This window comes from Macrotis lagotis, chromosome 1, assembly GCF_037893015.1.
Source record: "Macrotis lagotis isolate mMagLag1 chromosome 1, bilby.v1.9.chrom.fasta, whole genome shotgun sequence".
Taxonomy (NCBI): Eukaryota; Metazoa; Chordata; class Mammalia; order Peramelemorphia; family Peramelidae; genus Macrotis; species Macrotis lagotis.
Genome location: NC_133658.1, coordinates 454311607 through 454333623, shown reverse-complemented (window position 1 = coordinate 454333623; position 22017 = coordinate 454311607). Strand labels below are relative to the sequence as shown.

At 34.4% G+C, this 22017-nt stretch overlaps 1 protein-coding gene across 1 annotated transcript in view; it reads right to left on the bottom strand.

Annotated features, from left to right (window-relative positions):
• TRPC7 (transient receptor potential cation channel subfamily C member 7) overlaps positions 1 to 22017 on the bottom strand; it is a 280328-nt gene that overhangs the window by 139958 nt on the left and 118353 nt on the right. The window contains exon 3 of the mRNA XM_074209695.1: positions 14045 to 14227. Coding sequence (XP_074065796.1) covers positions 14045 to 14227 — 183 coding nt within the window. The remainder of the gene's footprint in view (positions 1 to 14044; positions 14228 to 22017) is intronic.

Here is a 22017-nt window from a genome sequence, read left to right as displayed (position 1 = left end):
AGCTTGGCAGTGAATATAGGAGAGATATGAAATATTCTTTTGCATTAATAGCAGAGCCAAATGAAGATATTTTAAAGCTGGGACAGAAATGAGCATGTTGGTCAATCAGCAAGAAGACTATAGATAGACATAGACTGACAATATGAAAAAGAATATTCTTGGAGGATATAGGAGAAGATGAATTCAAGGCCATAAGTGGAGAGTTAGCATTGACAAGAGGCAAGAGGCACTTACTAATGGTATTCAGCAACAGAGGATTAAGAACAAAGAAAGTAAATGGAAGAGAAACAGAGATGAGGATTAACACATCATGAATGTTGGAAGGATGACATCAAGGGATTTAAAAGAGGAGAACAATTTTTTAAATTAAGTTTATTACTTGTACTGTTAGTGATGCGAAGGGAGGAAAGTGAGTTGAAGGTTGGATTGAGAGACTGAGAGAATAGGGGAGTGAAGGAGAGAAGGATGGTCACAGAATAGTGTTAGGAGGTTGAGTCAGAAGGACAGAATGGAAGGATAGGGAATCTTAGAAGTGAATTTCAAATTCATTGAAGTGGTATAGGATGGTGCTATGTTAGGGACTTCAATACATGAGGGTAGTTAAGTGAAGTAAGAATGGATGTCATAGGAGTTGAGTAGATTAATAACCTGCCAGAGCAGTAAGCTTAAAGGGACATTGAAGTATAATTAAAGTTCCATTATATCAAGGAAGGTTGAGGCAGAGAGTGAGACGATGAAATAAGTTCTGAATCTTTGAAGAAGGTGAAAGAATGATCTGGAGGTCAGCAAATAGAAATTCAAAATGATTACCATCAGATGAGACTGACAGAGCAAAACTCAAGTAAATAGAGGTCACTCAAGATTGGTGATATCAGAGAGAGTAACTGAGGGCAAAGTGGAGAAATTTGAAAAATTCTTCCTAGTCAAGGATGTTGGGATGTAAGCAAAGGCACAACTCACACTTAAGAGATAGTTTAGGGATTCATTATCTTATGAAAAGTACTATGCTTCCTTGAGTGAAATATGAAGTGAATATGGGCATCAAAAGCATTTAAGAAGTTGATGGCCTGGGAGGCCAAGGTTTTCAAAGGACATTGACAGGTATATCAACACTCCTAAAAAATGTAAACAATTTCTACTACTAAAAAAATGTAGAAATGATTTTTTTTACAAAAATAATTAAACAGCAGCAAAGATTATTGGTGTTATAATTAAAGATTACCACTTACCAATCCAATTGTAGCAGGCTTCATTTATGTAATATTGAGGATTATATAACCTAGATTCAAATTCTGTCTTTGAAGCATGCAGATTGTGAGACCTCAACAACATTACTTAACTCCTTGGTTTAGCAGTTCTCTAAAAACGTCTTTTACCAGGGCTTTGTAAACTTTTTTTTAATATTTGGATGACAACATTTCAACACATTTGATTTCCTTTTATTTATCTATTCATCTATTCATTCATTCATTTATTCATTCATTTATCTATCTATCTATCTATCTATCTATCTATCTATCTATTTATTCATTCATTCATTCATTCATTTATTTATTTAGTTTTTACAAGGCAAATGGGGTTAAGTGGTTTGCCCAAGGTCACAGAGCTAGGTAATTTATTAAGTGTCTGAGGCCAGATTTGAACTCAGGTACTCCTGACTCCAGGGCTGGTGCTCTATCCACTGTGCTGCTCCAGTTTTGGTTTCCTTTTTAATCTTCTGCATTTTATTTTATGCTTTTAAAAATGTAAAAACATTATTCTTAGAAAGGCTATACAGGTTTCTCTCAGGATGCCAAAGGTATCCAAAGCAAAACTCTTTGTCCAATTTGATAAGTTGTAGAACAGCTGCTGACTTGCATTAATTGAGTTTCCTCATTGGGAGTTCCCATTTCAATAAAATCACAGGTTCACCACAAAAATAAAAGTCATAGTTTTGGATTTGTGTACTACAGATTTATTCTATATTTATCACTCCTAATATAGGTTCAAACTTCTGAGATATTAACATGAAATAGGCTTAGAAAAGATCTAAATAGGTCAGGAACTTACTTGATAGCTAATATTATGAAGATCATTGTGGAGAGAAAGGGAGTTATTTTTCACTGATGGTTGATTGCTAGGAGAAATTTCAAAAAAAGGGAAGAAAATTGAAGGGGAGAAAAATTATATAGTTAATACACCAGTTAAATCCATCCAAGTTACAATGATTAATATACATATATATATATATATATATAAATCCATCCAAGTTACAATGATTAATATACATTTAATATACATACATATATACATATATATACATATACATATATATATATATATATATAGTTTTTATATTATCTAAGCATTCTCCTTCTGCTTCAATCTATGACCAACAGGCAATGGAATTAACTTTACTCTCTCATTGACAATTTCCATTAAAAACTGGACTCAGATACTTACTAACTGTGTGACTTTGGGGAAGTCACTTAACTCTATTGGCCTCAGTTTTTTTCATCTGTAAAATTTATTGGAGAAGAAATTGGCAAATCTCTGCTAAGAAAATCTCAAATGGAGTTATGGAAAATTGGGTAAGACTGAAAAGGCTGAACAACATAAACAACTTATGCTGAGATGAGAAGGAACAGAATTCCAGGTCTGGGTGGCAGCCAGTGCACATGAATAGAGTATGGAAATGAAGTATCTTGTTTGAGAACAGCAAGGAGTGATTGCCTAATATGTGGGGTCAGAGGTGGAGATAAGATGTAAGAAGAATGGAAAAGTAGGAAAAGGTTGGGGTGTAAAGAGTTTTAAGTCAAGTAGAAGTTGTTTTTTCAAGTAGAAGATTTTATATATGATTACAGAGGCAATAGGGAGGCACTAGAGTTTCTTGAAAGGGGGAAAGATGGGGCAATTGGGTGGCACAGTAGATAGAGCACCAGCACTGGAGTCAGGAGGACTTGAGTTCAGATCCGGACTCAGACACTTAATAATTGCTTAGCTGTATGACAAGTGAACAAGTCACTTAAACCCATTGCCTTGCAAAAAAACAGAAAAAGAAAAGAAAAGAAAAAAAAATAAGGCGGGGAAGCCATGGCCTTTATTTTGATAACAGAGCAGAAGATGGACTGAAGTGGAGTAGACTTGAGATGAAGAAACCAACCAGCAAACTATTGCAGTAGACAAAGCTTCAGGTAATGGGATAGTGGTAGTGTTCCTGTTCTGAAAGGGTTATCTATATCTATATTATATATATATGCATATATATATATATATACACACACATGTATATATAGGAAAAGTGTTACGAAGGTAGAACAAACAAGATTTGGTAAAAGATTGGATATGAGGGCTGAGAAAGATTAAGGAGTTGAGGATGACATTTCAGTTACTTTGATAGCATATTTACTAAATGTGCATATTACAGAAAACTGAGAATATTGAACATGACAGATAAAACAGTTAGTTCAAATGTCATTTTCTGAAGAAGTCTTTTCTCAATCCCCAATTAACCTCCTTTCTCTCAACTCCATTGCTTTGTTTTTTTAAATTACCTTCCATTTACATTGTATATATTTTGTATGTACATAGTTATTTGTATGTTGTCATCCCAATTTGAGCACAAACTCTTTGTCTCTGTCTTTGTTCATCTCTGTGTATCTTTCTGTCCTCTCTGTTTCTCTCTCTCTGTCTCTATCCCTTTCTCTGACTTTGTCTCTCTTTTTCTCTCCCCAACTCCTTTTCTTCTTTTCCTTCCTTTCCTTTTTGGGAGTTGGATAATATAGTGGAGGAATGCACATGCACAACATATGTATGTACATATATGCACATTTATATGTAAGATTCACAAGTCTTAAACTGTTATAAGTCTACTGATGCCAAAATGATTTTTTCCTAAGTATAATAGCTAGTGTCCTTTATTCCAAAACTTCTTTGTATTTAACTTCTTTATGTTTATTATCTTTACATTTCATATAAATGCATGTTATATATGTATTTGTTGTCTCATCAACTAGAACATAAGCTCTTGAAGAGAAGGGAACTTTTTATTCATTATCTTTGATTCTCCATTGCTCAACCTAGTGCTTTTACATATTAATTAGGGGTTTAATAAATGTTTATTGATTAATTGTTTAACTTTTATTGTTATTATTATTATTATCATCATCATCATCATCATCATCATCACCTTGCAGCTAGGAGAACAGGAGATTTTGGCTCTATTCCACTTTCTTACCTCCTCCTTTGGTAGACCAGAAAACAAAAATGATTCCTTTTTTCCTTCCTTCCTTCCTTCCTTCCTTCCTTCCTTCCTTCCTTCCTTCCTTCCTTCCTTCCTTCCTTCCTTCCTTCCTTCCTTCCTTCCTTCCTTCCTCCCTCTTTCTTTCTCCTCCTCCCCTCCTCCCCCCTCCTCCCCCCTCCTCTTTCTCTTTTTCCTCCTCTTCTCCTCCTCAATCTCTTCCTTCTCCACCTCCCTTTCTCAGATAAACATATGATAAGCCCCATTGGACCAAAGATAAGCAATGATTCAGGGATTGCTTGTGGCAGGGTTATTGTGAGTTTGAAATGATATTTTTACATATTCAATATGTAAAGTGTTTTGAAAATCATAAAATACTATCTCAGTGTTAGATATTATTATTATCCAGAAACCACCAGGAAGGCAAAGCAATGGAATGGATTGGGATATGGGGTTTTTCTCCCTTTAGGTAGCATTTCCCTAAAAGTTCCATTTCTTATTCTGGCCTCTGGAAGATTATATGTGACTTGTCTGAGGCTTTATTACCTTTCTTTCTCTCTACTCTCTCCATTCATTATTTGTGCTCCCCTTCTATTAGGTATATTCTACCTCAGTTATTATATTGCTACCCTAGATGACCCCTTAATACCTAATGAAAATTTGCTTTAGGAAGGTTTGACCTTATTTAAAATCTGTGTTTCCCTAAGCTATGACAATCTGTAAACCTTAGAGGATCACTTCCTTCATTAAGTCTCTTCCTAGACATCAAATCTTAGAAAGAAAGTTTAATTTAGTGGAATCACCTAATTATCTAAATGACTGATGATGTTATTTATTTATTTCTGGATAAAATTTCTTCATTAATATCCTCAAGTTGTAGTTTGGGGATGAAGATTTTTCAAGTATCTAAAGGTATATTTCCTCCATTGATATAGATTACAACCCCTCTAGACCTTACTAGATAAGTTTCATTAGTTGCTGCACCTGAAAAATTCATCAGGTTGTCAACATGGTGATAATTCTCTGGGAACTTAGCAAAGCTGCCTTTGAATAAAAGATATGCAGTTCACTGCCCATCAATTGCCCATTTTATACTCATAGGGGTATGGAATAAATCATTAGGTACAGATATAAAACTGTTCCCATAAGAGGCCACCCATGATTATACTTCCATCAAGAAACATTTACTTGCAAGTGACCTTAGGCAAAGAAATGTTAATAAAAGCATCACCAGGCTATAGAACATAATAATATATGAACAGTCAAATGCTTGTTAGAGTTTTGAATCCAAATGTGATCAATTAGCACAGAAATTACTAGTTGGAAAAACATATTTTGTATTCATCTTAATTACTGGAGTTAGTCATTATCCCTTAGGGGGAAACCATATTTTTTTTAACATCCTTTTTGTCTCTGGATAGAAAAAGGCAAATTGTTCATTTTCAATTCTGTTCACTTATTTGTCAGGCAAATCATATCTTTCTTTCTGTTTCTTGGTCTCTTTTCTTGAATTGTGCTCAGTTCTCATTGTCTCAATCCCCAAGATAGGGAAAACTAAAGCATCAATTCACGTGTAGCTAATGAATTAAGGCTTATAAAATGTTTTCTTCCTAATAACTCTGGAAGGAAAATTCTGCAAGTTTTATTCTTATTTTAAATATGATGAAATGAAGACTCTGAAAGATTATGTGATCTGACTATGGCTATATAGCTTAGCTATATGGCTATTATCATGTCCTACTTCATTGTAAACTCCATTGAGAGAGGTCAGTAGACAATAGATTGAGACTGGATGGGAGCACAGTGCAACAAAAATGGTATTGTCTGTGGGCTTTAGAACTGGCAGCAGCAATAACAGTAGCAACATCAAGAGTTTCTAGTGTCTAGGGATGATAAGGGAATCAAATGTCTATTTTGGTAGAGTGATTTTCCTCACCTGGGAGTTTCTGAGATTAATGAAATCACAGATCTATTATTCCCATTTAGTACTAGATAGAAGTATGAGCTATGGTCTTATAATTTTTGTCTATGGACTTTAACAATTGTTAAAAACCTGTCATTTAACTTTTATTCATATCTTTTTTACATCCCCATCATTTAAAAAATCCTAATAAAGGAATAAAATAAAACAACACTTTTTTATATCATAACTTGTTGTTATGGAGGTTAATAATTCAGGTCAAATCTTTTCTCTCCCTCCACACTCTTCCAATATATCTCCATAAAGGAAATACCTGACATAATTGGTTTAGTCTACTGGATGATAGTTCTGGCTGATGCTAGCATTTCATAATAGATTCCACTTTATTTTTTCCTCTGATGACAAATCTTTTTTTTTTGCCATACTCCCAAAGAGTAACATCTCAACTATATATACTGCATAAAACAGACCCAAGTTTTCTACTAGAAATTTCTGCAAAGAAGTAAAATATTATATTTTACAATGATTGGTAAATTCTTTTTTAATACCTGGACTTGTGGCCCAGAAAATAGATACATAGACCCAAGAAAATCTTACTGGGATATAGAAGTTGCAAATTTTTCAATGCAGTGTCATTTAGCAAGTCCTTGGTAAAGAAGGGACCAAGCCAATCCAAAAGAATGACAGAAATGAGAATTTTTGAAGGAACTGGGATAGTCTTATTTTGTTATTTTCCTGATGTCAGTCAAAAATCACACTTCTAACTCATATTTCAGTTTTTTTTTCAGTTATGTCTAATTCTTTGTGACATCATTAGTAATTCTCTTGCCAAAGATACTGGAGTGGTGAACCATTTCCTTCTCTATCTCATTTACAGATGAGGAAACTAAAGCAAACAGGGTTAAGTGACCTACCAAGGAGACAAAGTTAGTAAGTGCCCGAGGCCAGATTTGAACTCAGGAAATAAGTCTTCCTGACTTCACATCTGGCACTCTCTTCACCATGCTAACTAGTTGTCCCAGTTCAGATTGAGCTTTAAGTCCTTTACAACCCTCAGACCCTTTATAGAACGATTCCCCACCCCAACACCCACAATGTCCCAATCATCTTATATTTGTGAAATTGATTTTAACTGAAGTAAAAAAGACTTTATCTTTATCCATCTTGAATATCACCTTTAATTAATTCAGCTCAATGCTCAGGCCAGTCAAGATCTTTTTGCATTCTCATTCTGTCATCTAACTGTTGTTATCAAGTACTCCAAGTTTTTTCTTTCACAAATTTATTAAGCCTTTATTTAACTCATTGATGAACATGTTAAATAGCATAGGCCTAGGTATACATCCCAAGGTGTTCCATTGGAAATTACCGCCACCTTGACAGGGAAGTAATTACTCTTTGAATGAAACTCTTTTGCACACATCTGGTTGTGTTATCTAAATCACATCTTTCTATCTTCTCCACAAACATAGTATGAAATATTATATTAAAAACTGTGTTAAAATCTAGTCAAATTACACTCTTCCTTCTGATAAACTGATTTTAAAATCCTTTCAAAAAGTTAATGAAGTTCCAGTTGTCATTTTTCAGTTGCATCTGACTCTTCTTTACCCCTCAAATGGGGTTTTCTTGACAAATATATTTAAGTAGTTTTTTGTCTCCTTCTCTAACTTATTTTATAGATGAGAAAACTGAAACAATTAGGGTTTAATGACTTGTCCATGGTCACACAGCTAAAGTGTCTGAAGCCAGATTTGAAATTACAAAGATGAGTATTTCTTGACTCCACTCTATCTATTGCTCCATCCTGCTGCCGCAAAAATGACTGACTCTAGATATTTGCCAGCTATCTCAATTGAAGTCAAACATTGATCTGTAGATTTTGAACTCTATTATCTTCCTGCTTTTGAAAAATGAGAAAGAATTTGGCTTTCTCTAATCTAATAGTCATTCTCACATTTTCCATGGTTTTTGAATACCACTAACATGACTCATCTGTCCATTTTTTCTGAACTTTAAGATGGGCAGGGCCCTTGAATTCATCAAGGACAGCTAAAGTGGTCTCTTATTATTTCCTTACTATCTTAAATATTGATTTGATCTTAGTCATTTCTCTTTTGCTATTCCTAGTGTAAAAATGCCCTCTCTCTATATATCATAATATTCATCCTAAGAAGAAGCACTATCCCTTATATAATCCTATTGTTTCCTACAATTTCACATGAAAAAGTTTCTTTTTGGTTATCCTCAAGTTTCCTTGTTAACACCAGGTCATTTTGGTCTTTAGAATTATTGACAATATCTTTATAAGGCTGTGTCATATTCTTATATCTGTCTTTTCTTTCCTGGACTCATTTCCATCTTTATATTTCTTTTTAAAATTTTGAGTTGTCTGGAATGTCCCTAGTGTATACATATCACATTTTTTTCCTTTTCATTGGAATTGTTTCCTTTTGTGTCTTTAAAATATGATTCTTTAAGTATCATTTCTTCCTCTAAGTTCACTTCCCTTGAAGAATTTTGGTCTGTAGGATTTCTACCTATTTTTCTTTTGAACTCATTGAAATCTGCTTTCTCAAAATTGCATGATATACTATGCTCAGTTTTTCTCTCCTATATCATAACCTCTATGTTGGAGTGGTCCTATTTTCTCCCCACTTCCACTCTGAAACCTCCCAAATTCCCATCATCTCTGTCCTAGACACCAACTCATGGCTATCAGGGTAAATCTTAATCAGAATAGAAATTATAATTTTCCCTTTCTGTTTCCTCTACCTTTTGAAGGTTGAAATTGAAATTATCAGACAATCAAGTTAGGAAGTTACTAGCTATTTTGAGAGAGAGAGAGAGAAAGTAAGACAGAGACACAGAGATAGAGATACAGACAGACAGAAATGACAGTCAGAGGCAGAGACAGAGACAGAAAGAGAGACAGAGAGATCTAGCAGATGTTTGGATAACTTAGATAACTGAAGTCCACTCATCATTACTACACCATGCTTCTGTGCCAGGCTTGTGATCTATTCCCCAAACTGCTCATCTTACTTCTTTCTGCCCAGATGGTCTGTATGCTACTTCAAAGACAAAATCACATATCTCTCTGTCCTTTCATTCACCCAAATTTTGACTGTCATATTTCCCCTGGCCAATAATTAGATTAAAGTTGTGCTAATCAAAATTCAATCCCTTTCTACCTTCACTTCTTAAAATCTTTAGCTTTCCAATAAGGTTCATCTCAGGGTTCACCTTTATGATTCATTTGTAAGTCTTATCTCTCCCTCCTCTTTTATTATCTCTTTATACTTCTCTGTTTACATGTCTTCCTCTCTAGAAGTATGTAAGCTCCTTGAAGGCAGAAACTGCTTTTACCTTTGCACTTCTCATAGATAGCTAGCAGAGTGCCTTGTATCCAACAGTAGCCACTTAATGAATGTATGTTAAATCTAATTGAAAGATGAGAAATAGACATGGAATCGAAAAAAAAAATAGCAAAAGGCAAAGAATGATTACAATTTTTCCCCTGGACATTTTTACCTAGTAATTCTTGATAGCATAAATTAAAGTCAGGCAAGATTTGGCAAGTATACAAAGGAGATAGTTTTCACAATGTCAGAATCATTCCTGATTCTTTATTCTCCCTCAGTCTCTAAGCAAATTCAGTTGTCATCTTGTCAATATCCTCTATAAAATCTCTCTGCTTGTCTCCCTCTCTTTATGCATAGAATCATTGCAGCTCCTTTAGGTCCTCACGACTTCTCACTTGAACTATAGTACTTCATTACATGTCCAACTAATCCATCCTTCATAGAGGCTATCAGAATAATATTCCAAGAAAGGGTTTGACCAGTCTCTAAGAATAAACACAAACTGCTTTGTTTGGCTTTCAAAACCCTTTACCATCTGGCCTCCAAACTATTTCTTCAGGCTTATTTCTCATTCCTTTCCTTTACTCATTCTATATTTCAGTCAAATCAGCCTTCTTGCTGTTCTCTATTCATAATATTTAATTTCTTTGCCTAGTTGTTTTGTACAGTCTAGAAAGCTCTTCCTCCTTCCTTCAAGGAGAAACTTAAGTGTTATGTCTTAACATGAGGCTTTTCCAAATCCCCTGATAGTACTTCTCTTTTTATAAACTATTTTATGTCACAACTCTTATATTTATTTCTCTAGTTCCATTTTGATTCCCTTAAGTAAAGTATAAGGTCTTTGAGGGCAGAGACAGCTTCAGGTTTATCTTCGCGTCCCCCAGCATTAAGTTTAAGACTGGATATATAAGAAGTGTGCTTAATAGATTCTTGTTGAATTTAATTTAATTGAAATGAATGATGTCAATGTGCTTACTTTCTTGTAATTTACAAGGAATTATTGAATAACATTATCTTAGAAAGCTAGGAAGAAAACTTAGAGGACATTCTAATCCCATTCTCATTAGGGGAAGTTCTGTAAACCACAAAGTCTGGTAATTTATTTTGAATATTTATGATCCTTCTTCAGATAAGAGTTACCTGGGGTTTCATAAGGCTTTTTCCCCCCTTTTGCCCTGTAGTGGTTTAATTTCATCATGTGTTAGTTGGCAGAGATATAGGTCATTTGATATCTGACGAGGAGAAAAGGAGATACTTTATAGTTTATATAATACCTGTATACCTATATACATATATATATATATATATATATATGTATATGTATATATTCATCTCGACTTGACTCACTAAGGCATGTTTGTACTTCAATGAGGCAAATCTGGAAGCTTGAGAAAATGACTGCTGTGAAATGGGGAAGAAGCCTCAGTGAACCCTTGTGGCTAGGATTAAAATGAAAAATGAATGATTAAAGAGCCAAAAAATAGAATTAAACATTGGCACTGATTTAAAAACCAAAATCATAAAAAGAAAAAAACACCCTTCTGAATCTAAGCTTCCTAGGCCTAGCCTCGGGTGTCCTATTTTCCTTTAACTCAGCTAATTTTTTGAAAACCCTCTTGGAGCTCAAGCCCTGAGACCTATAAAACAAGCTAATGCGTAGAATTTTTAATTGTAACAAGAAGGAAAAGTACTGAAAAATGTATTTAGCATAGGAAATCTCCCTTGATGGTTTCAGCTGACACATTTCTTTACCAAAGATAGTTTACTTAAGATAAACAAAATAGCAAGAAAGGATTAGAATGGGTTGGCTGCACATCTTAAATATCTTTCCAGTCTTTGCTGACATTAGCTTAGGTTGTGACAAACATCTGAAAGGAGACATAAAGTTTTAATCATTTCTTTGATGTGGTTTAGAGGAAAGTATTAGGCTAACTCAGAGATTAGATGTCCTGGGTTTATATCCCACCTCTTTTACCACCTATGTGTGATCTTTGACCTGTTTTCTAATCTGCAAAATGAGGGAGTTGATCTAGATAGGTCTAGAAGGGTCTATGAAGTGCCCTTTTTTTTAAATAAAAAAATTTTCTAATTACATGCAAAGGTAGTTTACAACAATTTTTCTACCCCTCTCCTTTTGCTCTCCCTTCCCCATTGTGATGAACAATTTGGTAGAAGTTGTACAGTCATGTTTTACATATTTCCATAATTAGCCATGTTCTGAAAGAGGAATTATAACTTAGGGGGGAAAAACATGAGGAAAAAAACCCCAGGAAAGAAGTTTTAAAAGGTGACATAGCATGCTTTACTCCGCATTGAGATGAAGTCCCTTTCATATATAAAACTAACATTCAGTGATTTAGTGATGTTTGTCCTTTGTTCTCAAAGATAATCATGACATTAGGAAGGTGATGCCATGATAAGCACATGAATAATATTTTAGTGAGGGGATGCTGTGCGAAGTCACCATCTTCATTTTGTCCTCCAGAACCATCTGGGTCTGGTGGCCAGATTGGAAAGTCTGAATGTGAGGCAATCAGAATAAAGTGACTTGCCCAAGTTCATACACTTAAACGCTGTATCTGAGGTTGGATTTGAACTCCCTGTTCTCTTGTCCTCCCAAGGTAAGTGCTCTATCTACTGCACCACCTAACTGCCCCTATAGATAGTCATCTAAATGAGAGAACACATTCAAAGAATCTGAAAACTATGTGACTAGTTAGCCCAACATATGCACAAACGGATTCTTCATTATATCCTATTCCACAAGAAGACTCAGAGTGAGGGACATTTGCCATTGCTCTAGGTCACTCATTCTATTTTTGGATAGCTCTAATCATTAAAAAGGTTTTCCTGACATTAGACTCATATGGCTACTTTACAATTTCTACATTTTACTCCTTGTTTTGTCTTCTGGGGGAATAAACAAATCTAATCTCTCCTTCATGTGGTTGAGATGTTATAATTTCATTTACCCCCAAGTCTTTTTTTTTTAACCTCCAGGTTAAATATGTCCAGTTCTCTTAATTGATAACACTTTAAGGTTTAATCTAGATTCATGGTATCATTGTAGAAATGTTCACAGGTAAATCAAAGTATAATAGTAATGATTAAAAATAATAAAATTAGGGGGCAGCTAGATGGTGCAGTGGATAGAGCACTGGCCCTGGAGCCAGGAGTACCTGAGTTCAAATCCAGTCTCAGAGGTTTAATAATTACCTAGCTGTGTGGCCTTGGGCAAACCACTTAACCCCATTACCTTGCAAAAAACCCTAAAAAATAATAAAATAATAACAACAACTATCACTAGCATTTTAAAATTCTGCAAAGTACTTTACACATGTCATCTCATTTGAACCTCATAACAATCCTATAAGGTAGATGCTAGTTTTCAGATGAGAAAATTATGGCTTAGAGTGATTAGGTCACTTGTCCATGATCATACAGTCATTTGGTTCCAAAATCTGGACTTTAACCCAAATCTTCCTGACTTAAAGTACCTCCATCTATTGACTTCATCCCTTTACCTTGCTTTTGTAAATCTACAATAAATATTGGATTTGTTTATTGAAATTTAAAGAATATTTACTTGATTCACCAAAACATTCATTTTAATTTTCCTAGTGATGAACTGAGAAATGAACAGAACAATCTTAGAGTCTGAAGGAAATGGAAGCTATCTAGTTCAATCAATAGCCCCTAAAAGATTCCCTTTATATCACACCCAACAAATAATCATCCAGTCAATTGTTGAACTTCCCTTGAGAGGTAACCCACTACCATCTGAACAGCAGCCCACTGCACTTTTGGACAGCCCAAATGTTTTGGCAATTTATCTTTAAGTATAAGCTTTGTCAGTCTCTCTTCCATTCTACCTACTACTCCAAGGTTTACCATCTGTGGTCAAAAAGAACTAGACTAATTCCTCTTTCTCAGATAAGTCTTTGATATTTTAGGACAGCTATCACACTGCCTATAACTACCTACCATACTTCCTCTACTCCTTAAGCCTTCTCTTCTCCAGGCTGTAAATCTGCAGTTCCTTCAATTAAGTCTCATATCAGGCCTCTTTGTCTATCCTAGTTGCCCTCTGTTGGGAATTTTCCAGGCTATCAATGTTCTTCTTAATGTGTTGAGGAGGAGTAGAAAGATTGCCACCTCTTGCTTTTGAATCCTTTTCTGAATCTTGCTGGTAGTCTTGTATTTCCCAAGTGATCTGGGACCTTGACCTACTGTAAACTAATCAATCAATCAGAATGATTTTTCTTGACATATTAGCAATCAAGAAGTCATCCTCTCATGTCTTGCATTTTAATGGCCCTTCTAATGGGTGACATGTTTCAGCTCTACCTGGTGAGTTAAAGGCTATACAAGGTCTGCAAGTAGCATTTAACAATCCTTCTTATCAAAATTGGGTTTCTTAATATCTAAACAATTGCCTCGAAGAGTAAAGGATAAATGGCATGCAACATATTAATAACACTACTGAAATGATGATAAAAATCCCATGAATGGATGAGTCTGGAGGGTGAGGAGACTTACCTTTTTAACCTCGTACTTAATGGCAAGCTTGATTCGGCTGAGACTTGGACGGTGATGATCGGCCCAGACTTGAATGTTCACATCGCCATTTAAAATTGCCTCCACTTCTTCTGTGTCCCTGCAGAGGTCCAGCACACCCACCACAAAATCCTTGCATTGCATAGATAACTTCCTGTAATCATTCTAGTAAAATAAAGAGAAATCGGTGGTGTTTAACACTGGACTGTATAGATTCATTCATCCAGGGCAGGAATGCAAACCCATAGCTTTTCTAGGACATTCTAGTCAAGATGACTGTATTAAATGTAGAGAGGAAAAAGAAGAGAAATGCTTCATTTTCTGGTGAAAGTAATCGTGGTACTAATTCTTGTCAGGTGAATGAAAAGTCCTTGAAGGTCATATTGAGAATCACATGCTACAATGGCAAGAAAATTACATTTGTTGGAGTAGGTCCTGGATTCTTATCTGGATGCTTTTCTATCTCTCTGAATTAGTCAAACTGGACCTGTTTCCTCCTTTGGGAAGTGATAGTGTAGACAAGACCTGTTCCAACTCTGAATCCTTTGATCTGCCACTTACTGAACTAGATTAATGATTTGATAAAATAATGATTCATGAAATAACTAACACTTCACTGTCACCATCTTTAATTCATCTGAACCACCTCCTTTATAAATAGGATGAATATAGAGAAAAAAAATCCAGTTTTTTAAATTTCAAATTAGAAATATGTAGATCTACAAAATTGTGTACAAGCATGCATTGTTTTTCATGGTATGTGCATTTCTGAAGTATTATATATATGTATACATACATATATATACATATGTATATATATATATATATATATATATATATATATATTTAAACTGGGCTTGTGAAGTCAAAGTGGACTTTAAAGGCAACCATTTCTAAAGAAAGAAATCACATGGTAACCTCTTTAAAAAATGAATAACCATCTTAATTTATCTACTTGTAATTGAAAAGTACACTAAATTTAAAGTTATAGGTTGAGGATTCAAACCCTGATTCTACTATTTTGTACTTGTGTGGTCTGAAGGAAATTACTTCCCCTCTCAGTTCTTGCCTCTGTAAAATGAAGGAGTCGAGCAAGAGCATCTATAAGGTCCTTCCAACTCAGATTGATTCTATGATCCTAAGGATAGTTTTTTTTCACAATTTTTTTTCTAAAGAAAGGGATCTTTGGACTTCTCCTTGGAATTTATTTTATTAAAGCAACACTTCTTTCTCAGGATAGAATGACAGCTTACCTCTTCCTCACTTTACCTCTTTTGCCCCATTTTATTTTCATTTTTGATTTCTTATAAATTTCAGGTAGGAATCTCAAATGTGCATATATATACACACACACACATATATATACATATATATATATATATATATATATATATATAGACATTTATGTATATCTTTTTTAAATATTATTCCCTACCACCACAACCTGCTAGTTTGCAGGAAAGAAAAGATCTCATTCCCTTGAGGTTTTCTTGCCAGTAACTACATGGACTATGGGGTTTCTTCCAAGTCTAATATTCTGCGATCCTCTGATCAAAGTTGAAATGAATTTATCCAGCTACTACAGAAAAGTCAAATGTCACTTTCACTTTTCATTGCTGTCAATAACTCCAGTTGCTAAAAGAAAAAAAGAGAAAGAAAAGAAAGGACTACTTTAGTTCTGAAAATCTTTTCCCCCCCTTCATTCATATGCTTGAAACTGATCAAGGACAGTATGGACTTGGTCACTGACTCTCAGTTCCTTTCATGAAGAATTACATTAATATTTTTTGAACTGGAAATAGGAGTAAATAAATATTTGTTTACCAAGAAAAAAGTAGACTAGAAAGTTTTGAGGTGGATTGGTTACCTTTAATTGTTATTCACATCTCTAATAGGAATCAGTTATTTTGACACTATATAGGAGAAACCATGACTCAGTCAAACAGAATAAACCATGCCCTCCCCTGCCTCACTGTACCATCTCATTCTGTTCCCCAGGTCTTTAATGATCCCTCTCTGACTATTAAATTATCATTCATTCTTTAAAATCCAACTCAAATGCTACATACATATATTCCTAATCTCTCTCCTGAGATACATTCCCTTTCCATGAGCTGCATATTGAATATTTTAAACAAGATGCTAGATATTCTGTAGTCATTTCAAATTCAGTATATTTGAAAGAACTTTCTTCCTTAAATATATTCCCTTTTCCAAATCTCCCTATTTTTGTTGAGGGCACTACTATTCTTACAGTTTTTGAGATTTGTAACTTAGTATTATTTTAGACAGTCAATTTCATTTGCCCAACATAGTTAATCAATTGTCCAGCTCTTATCATTTCTAGCTCCCTAAACTCCCTTGCATCCATTTTTTTCTCTCTCTATACTTGTACAACCATGGCCCAAATTCAGGATTTTATCACTGCTCATTTGTCCTATTGTAATTGCCTACTAATTATTTTTTCTGTCTAAAGCCTCTTTTCTTCAATCCAACCTTCACAAAATTGCCAGAATAATTTCCCCTAAAGTCAGATTCTACTTTGTCCTTCTATTCAATAAACTCCACTGACTCCTCTTCGTTTCCTGGAGCAAATATCTACTCCTTTATTTCACACTTAAAGTCCTTCACAACCTATTTCTAAACTACCTCTCCAAACTCAGTACATAAATTTCCCTGCATATATGTGATAAGCCAAATTTATCTTTCTCCTACATGGTACTTGATATCTCCTCTCTCTGGCCTTAGTTCCATTTCATTACCTCTTCTCTGCTTTTTAGAATCTCTTGTTTCCTTCAAGGCCTTTTATATAATTGTTTTCCTGATTCCTGCAACTTCTAGCACTTTCACCCCTTAAATTTATATATACCTATTATATATATATATATATATGTATGTATGTATGTATGTATTATGTATATAAAATTATCTATGTGGTACATGTTGTCCTTCTAAGCTTGATAGTAAGCTTCCTGAGGCTACAGACTGTTTCACTTTTACATTTGTATCCAAAACTCCTAATATAGTATCTGTCACATGGTAGGTACTTAATTCTTATTCTTATTAAATTCTGATGTTTTAATATGTTATTGTCCCTTTTCAAAACTTTTTCATTATCTTCTGCTTGGAAGGTATGATTTTTTTTAGTTACTTCTTCTCTACAAACTGTATAGCATCCATATTGGTTAACCTTCCTCAGTGTATATATCACAATAGTTCCTCCATGATTGGACAGGGATCTCTCTCTTAAGAAAGGGAAGGGCAATCAAAAGGTGAAGTTGGGTTAGACTGGGCACAAACAGTGCCATGGTCAGGTCCTGTCAATCCTTAAACCAATCTCACCTTCCACAGACCAAGGCTTGTCATGCTTTGGTAAAACACTGCCAAAGACTGCCTTTATTTCTCTGTTCTGGCTTTAATTTGGAGTCTGTTTCTACGGAAAGGTTCTTGTTTCACGTAAGACATTTTTTCCATTTCTCCTTCAATGAGAAACAGTCTCATATTTATAATCATTTACTCACTATTTTTATGAACAAAAATTCATATTTAGCCCTTTGTTACTAAGCAGGGATTGGACTGAAAGAAATCCAAAGGTCATTTGACAATGACCTAGGAACAACTCCAGTTGGAGAGTTAACTGAGCACGAGTGTAGATTGGAGGGTTAAAGTCAGGTTACAGGCTCATTATGAATCAGAATTACCCCAATACAAGTTGCAACCATTTTAATAATGATCTATTGGGGAAATTCAGTGTTCAATAAGTCTCACCCTGACCACGAGTTTTAAAGAGTAGGGCAACTTTCCTAGTTGAGATCGAAACTGGATAAAGCCTACATTTGAGGCCATGAGAATGACTTTTAAAAATGGCTTCTTAGCAATTCACTTAAACATTGCCACTAGGAAAAAAAAGAAATTATTTTCAAGACAATTTTGGTTATCTTGGGGGCATTTATTAGAGCTTGTATATTGGAAAACTGTAGCCAAAGATTAAGTTACTGATATTAGTTCTGTGACTTGAGCTGCCTTCTCTTCCTTTCTCTGTTTTCTCTATTAAGGGGAAAGAGACAGTGAAATGTTAAGAAAAGAGGCATCTAAGAGAGGAAAAAAAAGTACATAAATGACCAAGACAGTCCATAGTTGGGTAATCAACTCTTGAACAGTCAAAAGTTGGTTGTACTTTCTGTTCTCCTGGTCCAATGATCAGCAAGTGCAAGGGGGGGATAGTCAGAAAACATTTATATCTTGTGACTTGCTGCCTGATTCCTACCAGGACAGACAATATTCTCAATAGTTATCTACATTTTTTGCATACTTTTCGTGCTTGTATAGAAAGAAGTCCTAGTATCTTCTATCTTTGCTAATAAGCACATTTGATTATTTTCTGTTAAAAATTATTTTTGTTTTCATAGTGTATTTCTATACTACTATGCCATGGCAAACTGAACCATCTCTTGTAACAAAAGAAAAATTGTTAAGCATAAGCAACCAATCATTGTCATGTTTCAATTTATTCAATTGTCATATTTCAACTTATTCAACATTCTACTTGAGTAGGTCCCCATCTTTCTACTTAGTGGAAATAATTAATTCACTGTGACCATGATTGTTTTTTAAATTGCTTGGAGTTGGAATACCTTTCAGTAATCTTTTAATTTACATTGTTGTAGTCACTGTGAGTATTATTCTTTATGTTCTGCCTATTTCATTCTAGTCATAGAGCTTTTATGAGACTAATGAGCATTTTGAGTAAATATATTTCTTGGGCCATTTCCTTAGAACATACTATCCTTGGAACATTGCAGCCTCAATGGATTGAAAAAGAAGCAAACTATAGGGTAGCAAACCTCTTTAATGAGACTCAACCTTCTCTGATGTTGGATGCTCTCAACATCTGGCCTTTCCTAATATTTTTCTAGCTGACAATACTTAAGGTCATTCCTACAAAGCAACTCTTGGAGTCAAATAATTGTTGCTTTCTGATGATTTAAGCTGAACTCCAGGAAATGCCTGGACACTAGATGATAATGGGAGGAAATGTCTGAAATCAGAGGGATCAAATATGTCTTCCAGAATGTTCAGCTACCATGTATGTTCAGGTCCCAGAACAGCATCATAGCCATAATTCTCTACTTGTTTACAAGCCAAAATTGGAGATTATTTTCTCTCTAACTTTTGCTAGAAAGGAAAGAAACGTGGTTTGCTTTCCAGAAAGTCTTTTTTGTTGTAAGATCCTGGGTAGGGTACTTAGTTCTTAAGTGCTCCAGGCAGCACTCCAAGAATAATTGCAGAGAGGTTGCCAGTATGCTTTTGGTAAAGGCAATTTTTTCTTCTGGGAGTTTCTTATGTTAATAAAATCATAGGTCCAGTTCTTATCCTTGACAACTTAATATTTAAAAAAGAAATCAATCAAACTAGTGAATTGAGTATGTGAATTTAAATTAGATTATATGAATTCTGGGGGAAAATATTGAATGACTTCTACTCTGTGAATTGTTGTGAGATTGAGATTGAAGTTAATAGTCAACTTGATCCATCATAGCCAGATTGACTATCAAAACACGGTACTAGACTCTGAAGCAGGAATTTACTCTAAAGTGTGAGAAGCTTATATATATATATATATATATATATATATATATATATAGTTATATTTATACATATACACACACACACACACACACAGGTTTACACACACATACATATATAGAATTAGCAACAATGTAGCTGAAGATGGAAAAGTAGAATTAAATGGAAAGCCATGGAAGTGGGATAGATGGCACAAAGCGCTGGGTTGTTGACACTAAAGCATTACTAGGATCTACAGAATTATGGAAGTCTATGATCTGCCAAAAAGAACTTTCTATTGTAATGTGTATATATTTTAAAAGAATATAGGTGGGTTAATGCAAATGTGTGTACCTGTATTTGTGCTTAAGATAGACATAAAGTTGGATGAGAAGTTTAGGGTATGTAAACGGCATCCAAAAATAATTTGTACATTAGGATAGAGAATTCCCAGGTTAGTCAACTCTCTGTATCAATATTGATTAGAAAACTACCTAAATTATTGAGAGATTCAATTATTTGTTAAAGGTCAGTCAGTATGTGTATCACAGGTGAGATTTAAACTGAGGTCTTACTCAGCTCTATCTACTTTATACTATAATTCCTGTCACACATTAAAAGTATTTGTTGTTGGTCCTTCAGTCACTTCTGACTCTTCATGAATCTATGTATCACAGCCTGCCAATTCTGTCCATGTGGTTTTCTTAACTAAGATTCTGGAGTAGTTTGCTGTTTCACTTGTAGATTAAGTTAAACACAACTTAAGTTGCCTAGGGTCATACAGCTAGTAAAAGTCAGAGGCATGGTTTGAACTCATGTCTTCCTGACTCTAGACCCACTGTTCTATCCACTGAGTCACTTAGCTGCCTCTCATGTATTAAATGTATCATAGTATTAGTATTTTGTCTAAATGTGTGATTGCATGCATGGACCTATTTATGTATAGGTGAAAATTATCTATATAAATATGTGCATGTCATTTGCATATGTGTGAGTATGTATATGGGTATATATATATGTATGTTGTGTATTCATGAATAGTACTACATATGTACATAATATACAATAAAAACTTGACTTGTCTTTATTAAAATAATTTTACTTTTTATTTTTCTCTGGACCAATATGATTTCATTTTCCTGGAAAAACTCCCTCCACTGATAGAGATGCCCACTCTTTAAGTAATTCATTTATAGTCTTAGAGAGTAGGTTGAAATTCTGATAGGCTCACTATTCTGTTCAGTCACATTGCCAGTATATGTGAGCAGCTCTTACTCTTTAAGTTATCAAAATGAGAAATACTGAAAAATGAAAATGAAGAATTTAATTTTCTTGCAATTGTTTCTTTGAAAGATGAGCACATATGGATATGGAGGGAGACAGTGGGATGAGGAGGCCAGGGAAGGGTGACAAACATGTCTCTAAAATGACCATTTCTAAAAGACTGACATTCTAGGTCATGCAATTTTGTGAAGATTATTTTCATTATATACTAATTAAATAATAATACTACCTTAGCTTGTTTATGATTTTATGATTTTCATAGTACTCAAAACCATTATCTCATGAGGTCAGTGGCATCGGTTTAATATCCTAATTTGAGAGATGAAAAAGTTGTGGGGCATGGGCTTGTCTAAGACAATGATAGAACTCAGATTTTCTGACTTGACAGTCAGAACTCTATAAACAACCTGCTCTATAACAACTTGCTTCCTACATATTACATGGGTGCATGCTGTTATGTTTGTACCAAGAATCAGAGACTTCAATAATCCTGTGGGATGAAAAATAGAATTCAAAATTCAGAACTTTGAAGAAATGAAAGAATCCCCATTTATAACAAAATCTGTTTTCTGGGATCTTATCTCCAAAAGAGTTTATTGCAATGTCAGTTATAGTAATGGTAAATGATAAATAAAATAGTTGAAGTCTTCATACTCAAAGTGCTGAATACAGAAATATTACTTTCCTCAGGTGGTTCATGGCACATAGACAAATAAAATAAAATTTAGACACAATGAGAAATTTAATTGCAAGGTCACTGTAATTGCTGGAGGAACACTTTTTTTTTTTCAAGCTGGGTTCACAATACAAACCCAAATGAGCAAATGAATGTGAAGAACAGTGGAATCACAGCAAATGGATATGATTGTGAAAACAATTATTAGCAATTTCTGATAAAGTTAACTTTTGTTTACAAAATAATGGAAAGAAAAGGAAAGGGACAGAGGAAAAAACCTCATTAAAGCAGGAGCTAAAGAGTAGAACTGGTAATATCAGTCAACCCTATGGACTTGGAACCCAATGAGAGAATTAAAGTGTCAGTGTCCTGGTCCATGAAAAGTACTTTTCTTTTTATTGCTCATCATAAATCATATTAGCTTATGGAA